General features: G+C 38.6%; 1 protein-coding gene across 1 annotated transcript in view; it reads left to right on the forward strand.

Annotated features, from left to right (window-relative positions):
• The window catches only part of LOC127438875 (uncharacterized), a 33696-nt gene extending 23185 nt beyond the window's left edge, over positions 1-10511 (forward strand). Inside the window, 2 exon segments of the mRNA XM_051694791.1 lie at positions 7960-8161; positions 10428-10511. Of these exon segments, the coding sequence (XP_051550751.1) occupies positions 7960-8161; positions 10428-10511 (286 nt within the window).
• The last annotated feature ends 5731 nt before the right edge of the window (positions 10512-16242 follow it).

Below are 16242 nucleotides of genomic sequence, written 5' to 3' on the forward strand. Positions count from 1 at the left end.
ATGAATGCAATAAAAAAATGCAATAAATTCAAAATAGAATACAGCACTTGCTGCACATGTACGAGACGCTCACACATTCTCAATAAACAGCTCTTTTGCTCTTCAAAGCCCACTCATTGTGCACAACCACTTCCCACTGGCGAGCGGCGCATTATATCACACAATGAACAAACCAAATTGCCCTCTGTCCCGTAATGCGGGTGTGTGGCGAACCCTTATGGGTATTTCAGATTGGGTGCTAAAAACGATCGAACATGGGTGTATGATCCAATTTGCATGCCGGCCACCCCGTTTCAATGGCGCTCTGTCATCCACGGTTTCATCCGAAGACACGGCAGTGTTACGAGTAGAAATACACAATCTCTTCATGAAAAACGCGATAGAGATTGTTCCAAATTGTCAAACCCAAAAAGGGTTTTACAGCTGTTATTTTCTTGTCCCAAAGAAAGACGGCGGTCTTCGGCCAATCCTAGATCTGAGACATTTGAATTCAAACCATTCAAAATGATTACTCAGAAAAGGATCTTATCGCACGTCCACCCGCACGATTAGTTTGCGTCGATTGATCTGAAAGATGCGTACTTTCATGTCCAAATTGTACAACATCACAGGATGTTTTTGAGATTCACGTTCGAGGGAACAGCTTATCAATTCAAAGTCCTGCCCTTCGGGCTGTCTCTGGCTCCTCGCACATTCACAAAGTGCATCGATGTGGTTCTCATCCCTGTGAAACTAAGTGGCATGCACATTTTGAACTACCTCGATGATTGGCTGTTACCGGCCAAATCAGAGGCTCTATTATGCCAGCACAGAGACTTACTGCTTCAGCATCTAAACAGCTTGGGCCTCAATGTCAGCTGGGCAAAGAGCAAGCTCTCCCCCAGCCAACAAATCTCCTTTCTGGGAGCCCGCCTTGACTCCGAGAGCAGGCACGCGCACCTCACGAGTGAGCGCATTCAGGCCATTCTACAGTGTCTGTCGCAGTTCAAACTGGGGAGAACACTTCCACTGAAGCTGTTACAAAACGTACTGGGGTTTATAGCGGTGGCATCTGCGGTCATTCCATTAGGTCTTGCATCTGTTTAAAATAATTTCTGACCAATCTCTGTCTTACCCTTTATCTCCAAAATAATGGAAAAGATTGTGCTTATGCAGCTTCAAGTATTTCTCAAGAACAACCAAATTTTTTAAACCTTTCAGTCTGGTTTTAAATCTTCACATTGCACAAAATCTGCTCTTCTTAGAGTTTTAAATGACATTTTAGTAGCTACAGATTCAGGTGATACTGTGATTTTAGTTCTTTTAGATCTGACTTCAGCGTTTGATACTGTTGATCATGCTATACTGCTCTCCAGACTAGAATATGTGTGGGCTTAAAAGGGAATGTTCTTAAATGGTTTAAATCCTGTTTAACTGATAGAACGTTCCCTGTCAAGCTGGGCAAATTTACCTCTTCTGTGGCCCGCCTTACCTGTGGTGTGCCATAGGGCTCTATTCTTGCGCCAGTTCTTATTTCTCTGTATATGCTCCCTCTGGGTTCCATTATCAGAAAGCATGGAATCTCCTACCACTTCTATGCTGATGACACTCAAATCTACTTACCGGTTAAATGAAATGATCACATAGCAATACAGTCTCTTCTAGCTTGCCTGGAGGAAATAAAAAGTTGGCTAGCCAAAAACGTTTTCTTTTTGAATGAAGACAGAAGTGATTGTCTTTGGTCCTACAGACAATTTTGATGTCAGTAATGCTTATTGCGGAAATCTTATGGAACCTGTGTGTCCAGTTTGATAGCCAGCTGAAATCTGACAAATATATTAGTGCTGTCATAGGTTCCAGTTTCTTTGAGCTACATCTAATTTCTAAAGTTAAACCCTTTTTGTCGTGGAAAACATTAGAGATAGCAGTTCTTGCTTTCATCACTTCTCGTCTGGACTACTGTAATTCTCTCTATTGTGAAATTTCCAAATCTCTAATTGCTCGACTCCAATTAGTTACAAATACAGCAGCAAAATTTCTCAAAGGAAGTAGGAAGTATGATCATGTTACCCCCATTTTAAGATCACTTCACTGGCTGCCGATTCAAGCTAGAATTTATTTTAAAATTCTCTTGTTTGTTTATAAATCGCTACACAACCAAGCTCCCAGTTACTTGTCAGACTTACTACATCCTTACAATCCACCTAGAAGTCTGAGATACGGTGATCAGTATCTCCTCGATGTCCCACGATCGAGGCTAATGTGTAGAGGAGAGAGAGCCTTTACGTTTGTGGTTCCTATTTTATGGAATAGTTTGTCTATCAGTATCAGAATGTCACCTTCATTATCTGTTTTTAAATCCTCTCTTAAAACTCATCTCTTTTCACTGGCTTTTAATAGTATGTAATGTCCTGGTCTTGAATCGTTGTGTGTTTGTATAATTTTGTATTGTACAGCACTTTGGTCAGCCTTGATGCTGTTTTTAAATGTGCTATATAAATAAAAGAACTTGAACTTGTCTTTTACACATAAGACCTCTTCAGTGCTGGCTCAAGCGCCGTGTGCCAAGACATGCTTGGCACCATGGGCGCGTGCGCATCACTATATCTCACCGCTGTATAGCTGCTCAAGCACCTAGCCTTGAAGGCTTTTCAGTCAGAAATAGTGAACTATCATGTTCTGATTCGCTCAGACAACATGACAGTGGTGGCATATATAAACCGCCAAGGTGGAATTCATTCACCACCATTAATGAGACTGACGCGTCACCTCCTCCTGTAGAGCGAGCATCATCTCCTTTCCCTGAGAGCGACATATGTCCCAGGCCATCTGAATTATGGTGCGGACCTATTGTCACACCAAGGGGTGATACCGGGCAAATGGAGACTTTATCCTCAAACTGTCTTGAAGATTTAGGAAATATTCAGCAAAGCAGAAATCGATATATTTGCCTCAGTGGAGAATGCCCACTATCCCCTCTGGTACTCAAAGTCCCAAGCACTGCTGGGAGCGGACACAATGGCCCACAAATGGCCGGCAAAATGCGAATATGCATTTTTCCCAGTGTGCCTAATTCACTCTGTCATATGCAAGGTCCGAGAGGACAAGGAAACAATTCTATTGGTTGCGCCGAAATGGCCCAATCAGCCACGGTTTCCAGAAATGATAGAGATGTTATTCAACTCTCCATGGGAAATACCGCTGATGAGGGATCTCCTCTCTCAGGCGCAAGGCACAATCTGGCATCCCCAGCCCAAGCTGTGGAACCTGCATATGTGGCCCCTGAACAGAGCAGGCTAAACACGCCAGAACTGACGCATTCAGTCACGAACACCATTTTACAGGCCAGAGCACCATCCACGAGATGCCTCTATGCTCTAAAATGGAATGTGTTCACTGATTGGTGTCTTTCACATGGCAAAGACCCAGTAAACTGCCCCATACATGAGATTCTCATATTTTTTCAAGAGCGATTAGACGCAGGATTTACTCCGTCAACATTCAAAGTTTATGTGGCATATTACGCACCTGAAGCTGGCACCACTATAGGCAAGCATGATTTAATCATAAAGTTCCTTAGAGGAGCAAGACGATTAAATCAACCACAGCTGGCTACAGTTCCGACTTGGGACTAACTTTGGTCCTAAATGGCTCGCAGGACCCCCTTCGAGCCTTTGGACTCTGTTGATTTGCACATGCTCTCCATTAAAACTGCATTACTGCTGGCTCTGGCCTCAGTAAAACAGATCAGTGACTTACATGCACTATCAATTGACAATTCATGTCTGGAGTTTGACACCCGGTCTTTCAGAAGCCACTGTCAAACCCAGAAAAGGCTATGTGCCTAAGGTTCTAATTACGCCCTTCAGAGCGCAGGTGGTTCACATTCAAGCTTTCTTCCCTCCTCCATTTAATTTGGTTGAGGAACAATCCTTGAATTTGTTATGCCCTGTGCGGGCGCTACATGCATACGTTGCGTGCACCCACCAGTTCAGACTGTCTGATCAGCTCTTTGTGTGCTATGGAGGATGCACGAAAGGAATGTCCATCTCCAAGCAAAGACTTTCTCACAGGATCGTTGATGTGATTGCCCTGGCTTATGAGTCACAGGGTAAGATCTGCCCAATTGGTGTTAAAGCACACTCAACTAGTGGCATGGCCTCCTCATGGGCATGGACGAACGGTGTGTCTTTACAAGACATGTTTTGCAGCAGGATGGTCTTTTCAAAACACATTCGCAATGTTTTACAACTTAGACGTAATGTCCCTCTCTTCACAAGTCCTCTCTGTTTAGAGCGCTTGCTATTTAATTTGCCAAACATATACTTATGCCCTTCCCCTTAAGTACAGGCTCCCCATCATTTTACACTACTGCCTGCATCAGGCCATTGTAATTTACCATAAAGTCACAAGCACTTTCATTATAAATAAACTCCCTTTGCGACTGGGTTCGTGAAAGGGGTTAATTCATACTATATGACTATGGTTCATATATACATTCTGAGTGCTCCCCTCCTGGCCCAACATGAGGGTCACTCACTTGTGGCATACAGTCCCGCGGGACTGCGGCATCATGTTTCCTCTCTGGAAGGTTATGTTGTGTAGTGCAGTGTGATGGTATTCTGTTCCCCATATGCATTAGCATGCAATATCAAGTTTACTGAGTCGTAAGGGAACATCTCGGTTACGTACATAACCTCGGTTCCCTGAGACGAAGGGAACGAGACATTGCGAATGCTGGCCACACTACAAGACTCGGAGTTCTTCTGAGGTGCGAGCGATGCACTTCTTGTCCCTCAGTCAGAAAATTCTGAGGAATGGTGTTTGTGCACCTGCTTTTATAGACAGCTTCTCACCTAAAAGGGCGGGGCTCAAACACCATAGCCAATATTAGAATATTGGCGTTATTGTAGAGAGGTTTCAACTAGGTCCTGTGGAAGGACAACTCCCCATATGCGTTAGCACACAATGTCTTGTCCCCTTCATCTCAGGGAACCGAGGTTACGTATGTAACCGAGACGTTCATGAGAAGTGAGTCAATTCGCGCAAACGTCGCGCAAATGTCACATGCATTGACTGTTGGGAAAACAGATGGTGGGAGACATTATGCTGAGACCAGCGCCAAGCATTTTATCAATGTAACACAGCAGTAGAACATGCCCGCAAAGCACAGATAGAGCTCCTAACATTGTAACATCATTGCAGCAGCAAGACAGCTGCCATTTGAACCCCTGCCTTGCACTGCGAGACACGGTGCGAGGCAAAGCTGCAAGGCGTGGTGCGAGCGCGAAGTGAAAGTGTGAGTGCAAGGTGATCGTCTGTGTTCCGCGACTGCTACCGGGTCCTTGAATAACATACAACGTGTGAGTAAGGGCAGCCGGTGGAGTTTCTGGTGCCCCCCTTGGGAGCTGGGGCCTTACGTAGACTGTGTAATATGCGTATAGGGAGCGGTGGTACTGATTACTGGCTAATGGAGACCCTGCTGCTGTCTCCAAGGTTCTGTCACAGTGTCTCTGTTTGATAGTCCACTAGCCAATGCAGAAGTTGGAGACTTTGAACCCTGCAGGTAATCTACACTGTCATTAACCCATTTTATCCCACCGGTTACAGTTGTGACCGGGGTCTAAAATGAGTTCTTGATGTATTTTGCACAGAGTTGTCAATTGTAAATGACAGTGCAGACCTTTTTGCATGTCTGTCAAAACTCCAAAAAAAAAAGAGGTAAATGAATCCTGTCATAATACACTTACAACAACCATATTTTGTACATAATTTGAACTGAGTTATGCTGTGTTCATTTTTTGTTGTTCAACTCTGTTGGTGGGATAGGTTTTGTGTGGATGACTGAAAAATACATCTGGATGAAGCATATTTTGTCCACTCATGTTTATAAAGATACTGCGATTAATCGCAATAAAAAATTAAAAAATAAATAATAATAATAATAAAATAAAATATGCGATTAAATATTTGAATCCTTTGACAGCCCTAATATATATATATATATATATATATATATATATATATATATATATATATATATAGGCATACAAAAAACAAATCTCAGTTCTGATTATGTTAAAAAGTACTGGAACATTGAATGGGAGGGCAATATTTTATGGCAAATATTTCATATTTAATTTGTATGACTTATAAAAGAGCCGGAAGAGACAACATGTTCTTTTTGGTTGCTATGAGAGACAGAATGCTCTCATGCATGTTATGTGCATGTTGGATTATCTTTTCGAACAAGATGTTCCTGTCGTAAGTTTCATCTTGAACCCTAAATTTTATATCCAATTAATAATTATGCTAATATAGTGATATCACAAATTGCCAACTTTTATATGCTTCGGTTCTACATAATTTTTTTTGGCACGTAATAAGTTGTAACACGGTCTAAACCCACTAATTATTCTTTATTGAAACAAAAAAAAATTATCTCAGTTTTACATCTTTATGTGTAAACTTAAACAACACATGCGTAAGTCATCTTCAAGTATTTTTATCTTGTTTTATAATAAACATATTTAAATGTCTTTAAAACAACATCTATTTACTTAAAATTGTGTAAGATAATAAGACTCGTTTTCAGAGAATATATTATGTGTATTTTTCTTATTGCACTCACACATAGTTTTCTTTTTTCTTCTTGTTTTAAGCATAAACCTCACTGATTTTATGATCACATAGATTCATGCTTAAAACAAGAAAAAAAAAAAAGAAAAAAATTGCCAATTGGTTCTGAAAAATAAACTGTTCAATTTATGTACAAAATGTATATATTTATAAAAAAACAGTCTTAACATCTTAAGCAACTTTGCTTCTCAAGTAAATTTGTCTTGTTTTAAGGATGTTTAGATATTTTTACTGAACAAGGCAAAAATATCGGTTAAGAAAACGACTTTTTGCAGTATTGGTAAATTGATTTGTTTGCATCGTAAACATCCAGGGCAAACAGGGAAATCCTGGCAGACAGCAGATGACGTAATGTCTCAGCAGGGGATCTATCAGTGATCCTGATCAACAGGTTATAGAGGAATGAATGACCGTACACTGAATTAAACATTGAGCTCTCACTCTCAGAGAGGCTTGGATAATCCACTCACTTTTTCCGTAGCTGTCTATCTGACCCTGGGACAGATATAAATAGATGGGACGATCACCTTCTTTGACGATCCTACAGCAGTGTTTGGTTCCAAAGAAAACCAGCAGCCCCTGTTGGACTTGTCCCACAATTCCTGCAGATTTAATGCAATTAATTTAATATGCTTGGAAGTTTGACGCATGAATGCAGTGTTTAACACACTCATGCCTTACTCACCTTGACATATGCCTACAGCCTTTTCATTTATTTCTGTGTGATTTACAAAGATTAGTAGAAATCTAAGCAAGAGCAGCAGGACATGTGTCAATATTGAATGGCTTAACAAATTATTAGCATATTATCATATTATCTGAATCTTATTTATATGTTAACATTATTTTCTTGAATGTGAAAGAAACTGAATGCATTAACAAGTTAGCTACAAAAACTATGAGATAAATTGTGATTCATTGTTTAACTTTTATTGATATATACTGTACATTGATATATTATTAAAATTATATTTACTTTTGTAATAATTATTTTACTTTGAAATATACATTGATATTATATTAAATGGTGTTGTGTTGTGTTGTGTTGTAAGTGTGAAGTGTTTGTAAACTGATCATATGGCATTTTACTTGAGATTTGTGTGAAAGGGAATAAAGTCAGTTGTTGTTGTGGCACCTTGACCAGGTTGAATTACATTTAATGTAGCGATAGAGTAAATTAAGTAGGTTTAATATGTCTAGAGTATGTGCATAAACCCCTAGAGCTAGGCCACGGTTTTGACCATACTGATTTTGCCCAGATAATATATTTTTTTTTCTTTTTTTCTGATGTATCGGCATTGTTGTCCGTAAATTGACTTGTTTTTATGTCATTTTCTGCAGGCATGCCGACAGCGTGCCATCTCTAGAGCGAGCCACTAAGTACAACCCCATGTTTGAAAGTGAAGCGACTATGGGCTATCATCAGTATTATCGCCGTTACCCAGAAGCCCCTGCTTACAGCACTGGCAGCGCGGAGACCTCCACAGACTTCAGCAGCGAGGAGATCCGACACATTTATGAGAACAGTGAACTGACCAAAGAGGTAATGGTGTGTATGAGTTTATTAACCGAAGGCAGAGTATACGCCAGATTTAATTTGACGTGGTTTGACTTGAGTTTTAAGAGTTTTATCTTTATTTAAGTTTACCAGTAAGTTAATTCAAAGTCAGTTAACTTATCACTCAAGATTGTAACTTTACCAATTTGATTTTACTTTAAAGCAGCAATTAAACTTACGTTTTCAGTTTTAGTGGGTTGAAGTCTTTTACCGTATACGGTACATACAGTCCATTTGATATGTGCTGTTGTTTTGTACCTGGTTGTCAATTATGCAGCTTATGAAACATGGAAAATGCATTTAAACAAAACTGGAAAACAGGGGTTGTGAAAATTAGTCATGGCACAGGGCCTTAAGACAACCTCTGAGACTTTACAACAAATTAAATACAGTATGGCGTCTACTCAGACTAAGGTCTTTAAAGGCTGTTTCTAAGTTGTATGTAACTAGAAGCTGTAAGCCACAGACAGGGGTGCTTGCAGAATTTCATCTCGGGGTACGCACAGAAACCTGACCACCATGAAATAGAATGCAACAATTTACGTAAGAATGGTTTTATGAACCATTTATACAGAAATTAGTTCTGCTTATGTTTCATGAATGAGGCCCAACGAGAGAATGCCACTGACTGATTACTTTGCACAATTTCTCAAATGCTTTGGCAGTACAAATGTACTTTTTTATCATGGCAGTAAAGCACACTAAATTGAAGCAAACTGATTAATTAATAATTACATCTTACTTGCATATTTGAAGTATACTCGCTATCCTTCTTGCATTGACACGTTCAAGTAACTCCTCGCCATCAATTTTAATTTCACAAATAATGTTCATAAGCTTTAAAAAGCCTAGTGAGCCTGTAGTCTCGAAGTGCTAAATGACCACTCGGCAGAGGCCTTGACAGCGTAGAATTCAGTTTGAAATCATAAATGTACCCTACTAACTTTCTTAACACACATTTCTGGCCTTATTGTGCACGATTCAACGTTCCATGTTATTCCAAAGTAAAAAACAAATGCTTGACTTTGTAATCTTTTATCCACATGAAAACGTTCCTTTTTATCGAAAATCCTTCTACGCTCGGAAATATGTGCGAATGTCATTTCATGTTAACTTTGAAACCTGAAAAATGTCACTGCAATCTCAGTTGTTTCTTTTGTTGCATTACTTTTATCCCCTTTTTACGAAGTTTTCAAACAAGTTAAACTGCTTTAGAGAGCTTTTTTGAGCTTGGCTGCTGTCAATGTGTAGGATGGTCATTTTTGATTCTTTGGTGAATAAAAGCGCCACACTTGAAGATATAAGTTGTTTACACATTAGAGAAAGATCAGACTAAGTGGCTGATGATAGGAATGCGTAAGTTCTGTTTGGAGCGTGTGGAAAGAGCAGAATTAGATTGAAAGACTGACTATTATCAATAATAATAATAATAATAATAATAATAAATGAGTGTTTAAATAAAAAGAAAAATATATAATTAATAATGCATAATAATAAAAAAATTAAATAATTTTATTAAAACATTAAATAATTAATGCATAATAAGAATAAATAAATTAAATAATTTAAAAAAATATATAATAATTAATAATGCACCATAATGATAGCAACAACAACAACAACAATAATAATAGTAATGATAAGAAAACACTGATTGTATGCTGCTATAAAACTGGAAGCACAACTGGCCACAGATTGACTCTGTGTCTTTGCATGCTTTTCCAAAAGTTCTGTATTGTTACATAATATTTTTTAATACTGTCCACTGTGCCAAATGTTTGTAGAAAATATTATTCAAATGTTAAAACAAAACTAAAGTGGCAGTCCCTGTAGCAATGAAACTGGAGAGTGATTCACAAATCCTGGCAGTGTAAAGGCCGGGGAATTGTCCAATATTTCCCCTAATCTGTTTTCAAAACAATGCTTCTAAGGTAATGATAAATCATATGTAGGGAATGAATCCTTATGTAATAGTTTTTTTTCTTTTCTTTTTGTCTTCAGTTTAGTCTCATTTTATAGCAGAAGGACAGATGGTAACATGTAAAATAATTGATAATCAAATATCTGCTTTATGTATTGCATTTCTTTTTTCTTTCCTGTGTTTAAGATTCTGTGTCTCAACTTTGCTCTTGTTTTAATAGGACAGGGTTGATCTAGATGTCTATAAGTGGAGGGTGGTCTGGGGCAGTGAGGTCAGCTCCTCTTATTATACAACTATCTCTCTTTTTTCTCTTCCTTGTTCTCATGACAGGAAATCCAGGACCGTATCCGAATTATTGAGCTTTATGCCAAGGACCGCCAGTTTGCAGATTTTATCCGGCAGCACCAAGTGTAAGTGTGTATAAAGTGTGTGTTGCTCAAAACACTACAGAGGACAAGGATGACAACAATATACCTAAAATAGGGCATCACAATGTTTTGTATTCAATACAGGCTGAAAAAGATGTAATTTGTAATTGCAGTGTTAAACTACTTTCTTCTATCCCATGCTTAACATGCAGAGACAGCTATAAGTAAACCTTTTGTAGATTGATTTGCCCAAAAAGTGTAAACTCTGTGGCTTTGTGGCGCTTTCAAGACGTACTGTCGATTACACACATGCAATGATTCTGACTGCAAAAATTGTGTTTTTTCAGTATTGCACTTACAATGGAAATCTATGGGGCAAGGCATTGCTCCCAGAATGAACGTTAAGAGAAATGTTCCACAATGAATACAAGCTAAACTCAATGGAACACACCTGCAACATGCTGTTGATTACCTCAGAAAATAATATCGACTCGTCCCTCACTTTGTAAAAACAAACGAAAACTGTTTTTAGATGTAATGCACTTACAATAGGAGTCTATGGGGCAAGGCATTTCCTTGGGATAAAGGTTAAAATACACACTTTACAGCTCACATAACAATTTTTTTTTGGTGGGAGAATCAATATAAGTGCTTCAACAAAAATATGAGCTGCACATTTCTGCTTTTAAACCCTCCGGAACACTTTGCCCCATAGACTTCCACTGTAAGTGCATTACTGTAAGCACTACTAATGTTTGTTTTTGAAAACTGAGAGACGAGTTGGGAATTATTCTGTTAGTCCGTAACCAACAGCATCTCACAGCTGCTGTCGACAGAGCTTAACTCGAATTGAACATTTAACTTTTCTTTTAACAAGCACTTTGGTAGCCAGTAATAAGCCTGAGCCAAATAAAAGACAGCTGAACCACTAAATCATTTCCTGAAAGACAAACGTCTTCTGTCATCCAGTAAAGCATGACATCAACAGCACATGGGTTCAAAGGTCTGCCTCCCTTTCAACCTAAAAATTGACCAAAACCCCTCGAAAACCATTCATCAGACCAGCCTGGCTGGGAGACCAAGCTTCTTTTTCAGCAAGGTATATCCAAAATATTTCATACTAAGGTGTAAACTAAAGAATACATTTCATGACTTTGAAGAGCAGAGATATGTTTCATGAAGAAGTATGTCTTTTCAAGTCCATTTCTGGAAATGAATTGAACTCTTTGTGCACTGGTAGTTAATACATCTTTAAAAGAGCTCAGTGTTATGAGCTACAATAGCATGGCAAGACAGATCCAGACAGCAGGCGTGTTCTACCTGTGCCAGGTGTCGTATAGAGTTCCAGACAGGTAGAGAGTACCAGACTGAAAAATGAAGGATGGGGTTAAGTAATGGTTAACTGTCATACCAGCTGTAAGCACAGAACAGGTCTTTCGCTGTAGTCTGGGGCTAGGCCACACACACACACACACACTCTGCAAATATTTATATATGTGATTAATTAATCAGCATATCATGTAATTATATTTTCATCGATTTAAAAAAAAAAACAAATCTTGGGAAAAAAAGAAATAATTACAAAATTTTAATCAATTGACAGCCCTATTATAAATATAATTAATTCAATGCCAAAACTTATACCACAGGTCTGTTGAATGCTTAATTCTGATTGGCTGACAGACGTTCTAAGGTGTGCAATTATTTTCCAGTAAACGCACACATTTTTGTTATTTTAAAGAGCCGTACAGGCTACCTAATTCAAAGACTTTAGTTAAGTACATCGGGTAAGAATGACAAACAATATCCTAAATTTATTTCAATTTCATTTGAAAATCGCCCTCTTCCGATCACTCAAAACATAAACGCACATGCACAAACGCACTACCTTATTACTCCAGTAAGTGCTCCAGTAAAGCAGCGCAAGGTTTGCAATCCTCCGTTGCTAGTTCTAAAGTGACGTTTTCGAACTAGCAATGAAGGCTTGGACTGTATTTAAAGCAAGACGCTGAATCCGTGGCAGAAGAATGTAGTTCAAATCAAAAAAGTGTTTTAGGGATGAAAACCAGAAAATGTCATGAGATAAAACCCTGAGCGATGTCTTAAGGTGTGGTAACCATGGTATAAGCGGAATAAATGACTCTGGCCTGTTGAATCATTAAAAAATAATGCACACAAATAATGCACGCCCGTCGTGGCTGCATTACCTCCTCGATTGTGCATTATTTTTCAATAATTCAATGGCCCGTCGTCAATTATTCCTTACATATAGTTTAATAGTTCAAATTTGTTCAATCTGATTTAAAAAGGGACTATTTTACTCAATATTTGTGTGTGCTATGAATTTTTTGCTTATTGGAGTCATTAGATTAGCAGCATGCAAACATCAAACATTACTGAAATCAATTCTGAGTCTAGTCTTTCATGTGCTTCACATGAGGAGTTCCAAATCGGTCACTTATGAGGTTCCATATGCCTTAGAAGGCAGCTGTCTCTGTAGGTAGTAGGCAGCCAGGCAGTTTACTACGTTTTGGAACAGAGCATGATAATCAGTATATGCATACACAAGTGTAACCGATCACATAATCCATGTCTGACAGCAAACCACAAACATTCTTTAGCTTTAGAGTAAACCCTGGCAGAAAAGCTTAAATTCTGAGTTCATTTCCATCAGTCAAGACAATCATAGCTGGCATCCTGATTGGTTCTGTGTCACATTAAAACAGGCTGCTTTCCTGAAACTGTTTTTTTTTTTTCCTTTTTTTTTTCTGTAATTAAAATGAATGAGCTTTGTATTATTCACCTTTTTAAAAATAGTTTTGTGTGTCTTTTTATAGGGTGCTTGATGCTAGATGGGAGAGCTCTTCCAATTAAAGCAGCAAATCAGAATGCTCACCGCTAAACCCAAGGTATTTAAAGTTCTTCTGCTTATCAAAGCTTTTTCACATGACTTGCATACTGTTGCTTTGTAATGTGACAATTTTATATATATATATATATATATATATATATATATATATATATATATATATATATATAAATAATAATAATTCAACTTTGACCCCATTTGCCACTGACCTGTTGAAGTGCAGCTAGTGATAACCAGACGCATCTTTTTCATGGGCTGTGTTGGCACGAAAATAGAAACAAGATAAACTGTGCATAGTTAGACAACATTGAAGGCAAGCATATCATGACATCCATAGAATATTATTAATTTAATACATATTAGATATCTTATGCAAATGAATAAATTGTAAAATAAAGCAAGATGCGCTGCTTCACGTCAGGCAGGAGCAACCCTTACGTATGGACTTGAGTGGCTTTTATTAAACAACGGCAACATCACTATGATAAACAACACAAATGTTTAATACAGTTGTGCTCAAAAGTTTGCATACCCTTGGAGAATTGGTAATAAATGTAACATTTTTAAAGAAAACATGAGTGAGCAGGCAAAACACATTTCTTTTATTTCTTATGGGATTCATATTCAACTGACGGTTATAACAGAATGGCACAATCATAAAACAAAACATGGCAACAAAGAAAAAAAATGAAATGACCCCTGTTCAAAAGTCTGCATACCCTTAGTTCTTAATACTGTGTATTGCCCCCTTTAGCATCAATGACAGCGTGCAGTCTTTTGTAATAGTTGTCTATGAGGCCCCAAATTCTTTCAGGTGGTATAACTGCCCATTCGTCTTGGCAAAATGCCTCTAGGTCATGCAAAGTCTTTGGTCGTCTTGCATGAATCGCATGTTTGAGATCTCCCCAGAGTGGCTCGATGATATTAAGGTCAGGAGACTGTGATGGCCACTCCAGAACCTTCACCTTTTTCTGCTGTAACCACTGGAGGGTCAACTTGGCCTTGTGCTTAAGGTCATTGTCATGCTGGAATGTCCAAGAGCATCCCATGCGCAGCTTTTGTGCAGAAGAATGCAAATTGTCTGCCAGTATTTTCTGATAACATACTGCATTCATCTTGCCATCAATTTTCACAAGATTCCCCGTGCCTTTAGAGCTCACACACCCCCCAAAACATCAGTGAGCCACCACCATGCTTCACAGTGGGGATGGTATTCTTTTCACTATAGGCCTTGTTGATCCCTCTTCAAACATAGCACTTATGGTTGTGACCATAAAGCTCTATTTTGGTCTCGTCACTCCAAAGGCATGTCAAGGTGTTGTCGGGCATATTGTAACCAGGTTTTTTTGTGGCATTGGCACAGTAAAGGCTTCTTTCTGGCAGCTTGACCATGCAGCTCATTTTTGTTCAAGTATCGTCGTATTGTGCTCCTTGAAACAACCACACCATCTTTTTCCAGAGCAGCCTGTATTTCTCCTGAGGTTACCTGTGGGTTTTTCTTTGTATCCCGAACAACTCTTCTGGAAGTTGTGGCTGAAATCTTTCTTGGTCTGTCTGACCTTGGCTTGGTATCAAGAGATCCCTGAGTTTTCCACTTCTTAATAAGTGATTGAACAGTACTGACTGGCATTTTCAAGGCTTTGGATATCTTTTTATATCCTTTTCCATCTTTATAAAGTTCCATTACCTTGTTACGCAGGTCTTTTGACAGTTCTTTTCTGCTCCCCATGGCTCAGTATCTAGCCTGCTCAGTGCATCCACGTGAGAGCTAACAAAATCATTGACTATTTATACACAGACACAAATTGCAATTTAAAAAGCCACAGGTGTGGGAAATTAACCTTTAATTGCCATTTAAACCTGTGTGTGTCACCTTGTGTGTCTATAACAAGGCCAAACATTCAAGGGTATGTAAACTTCTGATCAGGGCCATTTGGGTGATTTCTGTTATCATTATGATTTAAAAAGGAGCCAAACAACTATGTGATAATAAATGGCTTCATATGATCACTATCCTTAAATAAAAGACAGTTTTTTTGCATGATATTTTCAAAATCAATGCCAAAATTTCACAATTTCTGTCAGGGTATGCAATCTTTTGAGCACAACTGTAAACAGGTTGATTTATTATTATAAACAGAATTTTTTTTAAAGTCTACCAAGTAATATAGTTCTTATGCCTATAGACCAAAGTAAATTAGCGTCTGCGTACAGTCGAACGCTCAGCCATTCAAAGTATACTTCATTTGTGTGCCTATTACCAGGCAGATGGCGCATGCATGCTACGACTGCTATGGGACACTGGACTATTTCTCCAGAGGAGTTTTAGACCTATAAAATCTTTTTTTCTTTATTTTCCTTCAGACTCAAGTTATACAAATGCAGGTGTCTCCTGACCTCCTCACACACGTTCTTGACATGCACCTCCAGTGTTTTTGTTACAACCTTTCTCCTGTTGTTTACGGGTGATTACATCTTCTAGCACTTCTTTGTGACTTTGTGTCCACCTTGTGGACCCACTAATCAGTGTAAATAATTCCAGGTGCGTGCGCGGTAAGAAAAATCAGTCTACATGCCTTCAGTGTTCGAGCACTCTGCTGATGACGAAATTTGGGTAACGCACCCTGTACTCAGACGCCTAGCATTCACCTCTTGCCAAGTCGTGTAGTTATTTGGTGCAATAATGTCCAATGTGTGATCACAGGTGTGCGTTTATACCAATTCTGCCATGACTTATTCAATCAGAATTTTAGAATTTAGAACAACAGATGTCGAGAGAGCCCAGAATTTTATAGTGTACCTTTAAGTTAATATTTAAATGACAATTTTTGAAGCAAAACATGTAACAAGTCGACACATGATGTTCATTCAGTTGAACCCAATAATTACAAAATATTAGCTTTATGTA

This window comes from Myxocyprinus asiaticus, chromosome 50 (genome assembly GCF_019703515.2).
Source record: "Myxocyprinus asiaticus isolate MX2 ecotype Aquarium Trade chromosome 50, UBuf_Myxa_2, whole genome shotgun sequence".
NCBI lineage: Eukaryota > Metazoa > Chordata > Actinopteri > Cypriniformes > Catostomidae > Myxocyprinus > Myxocyprinus asiaticus.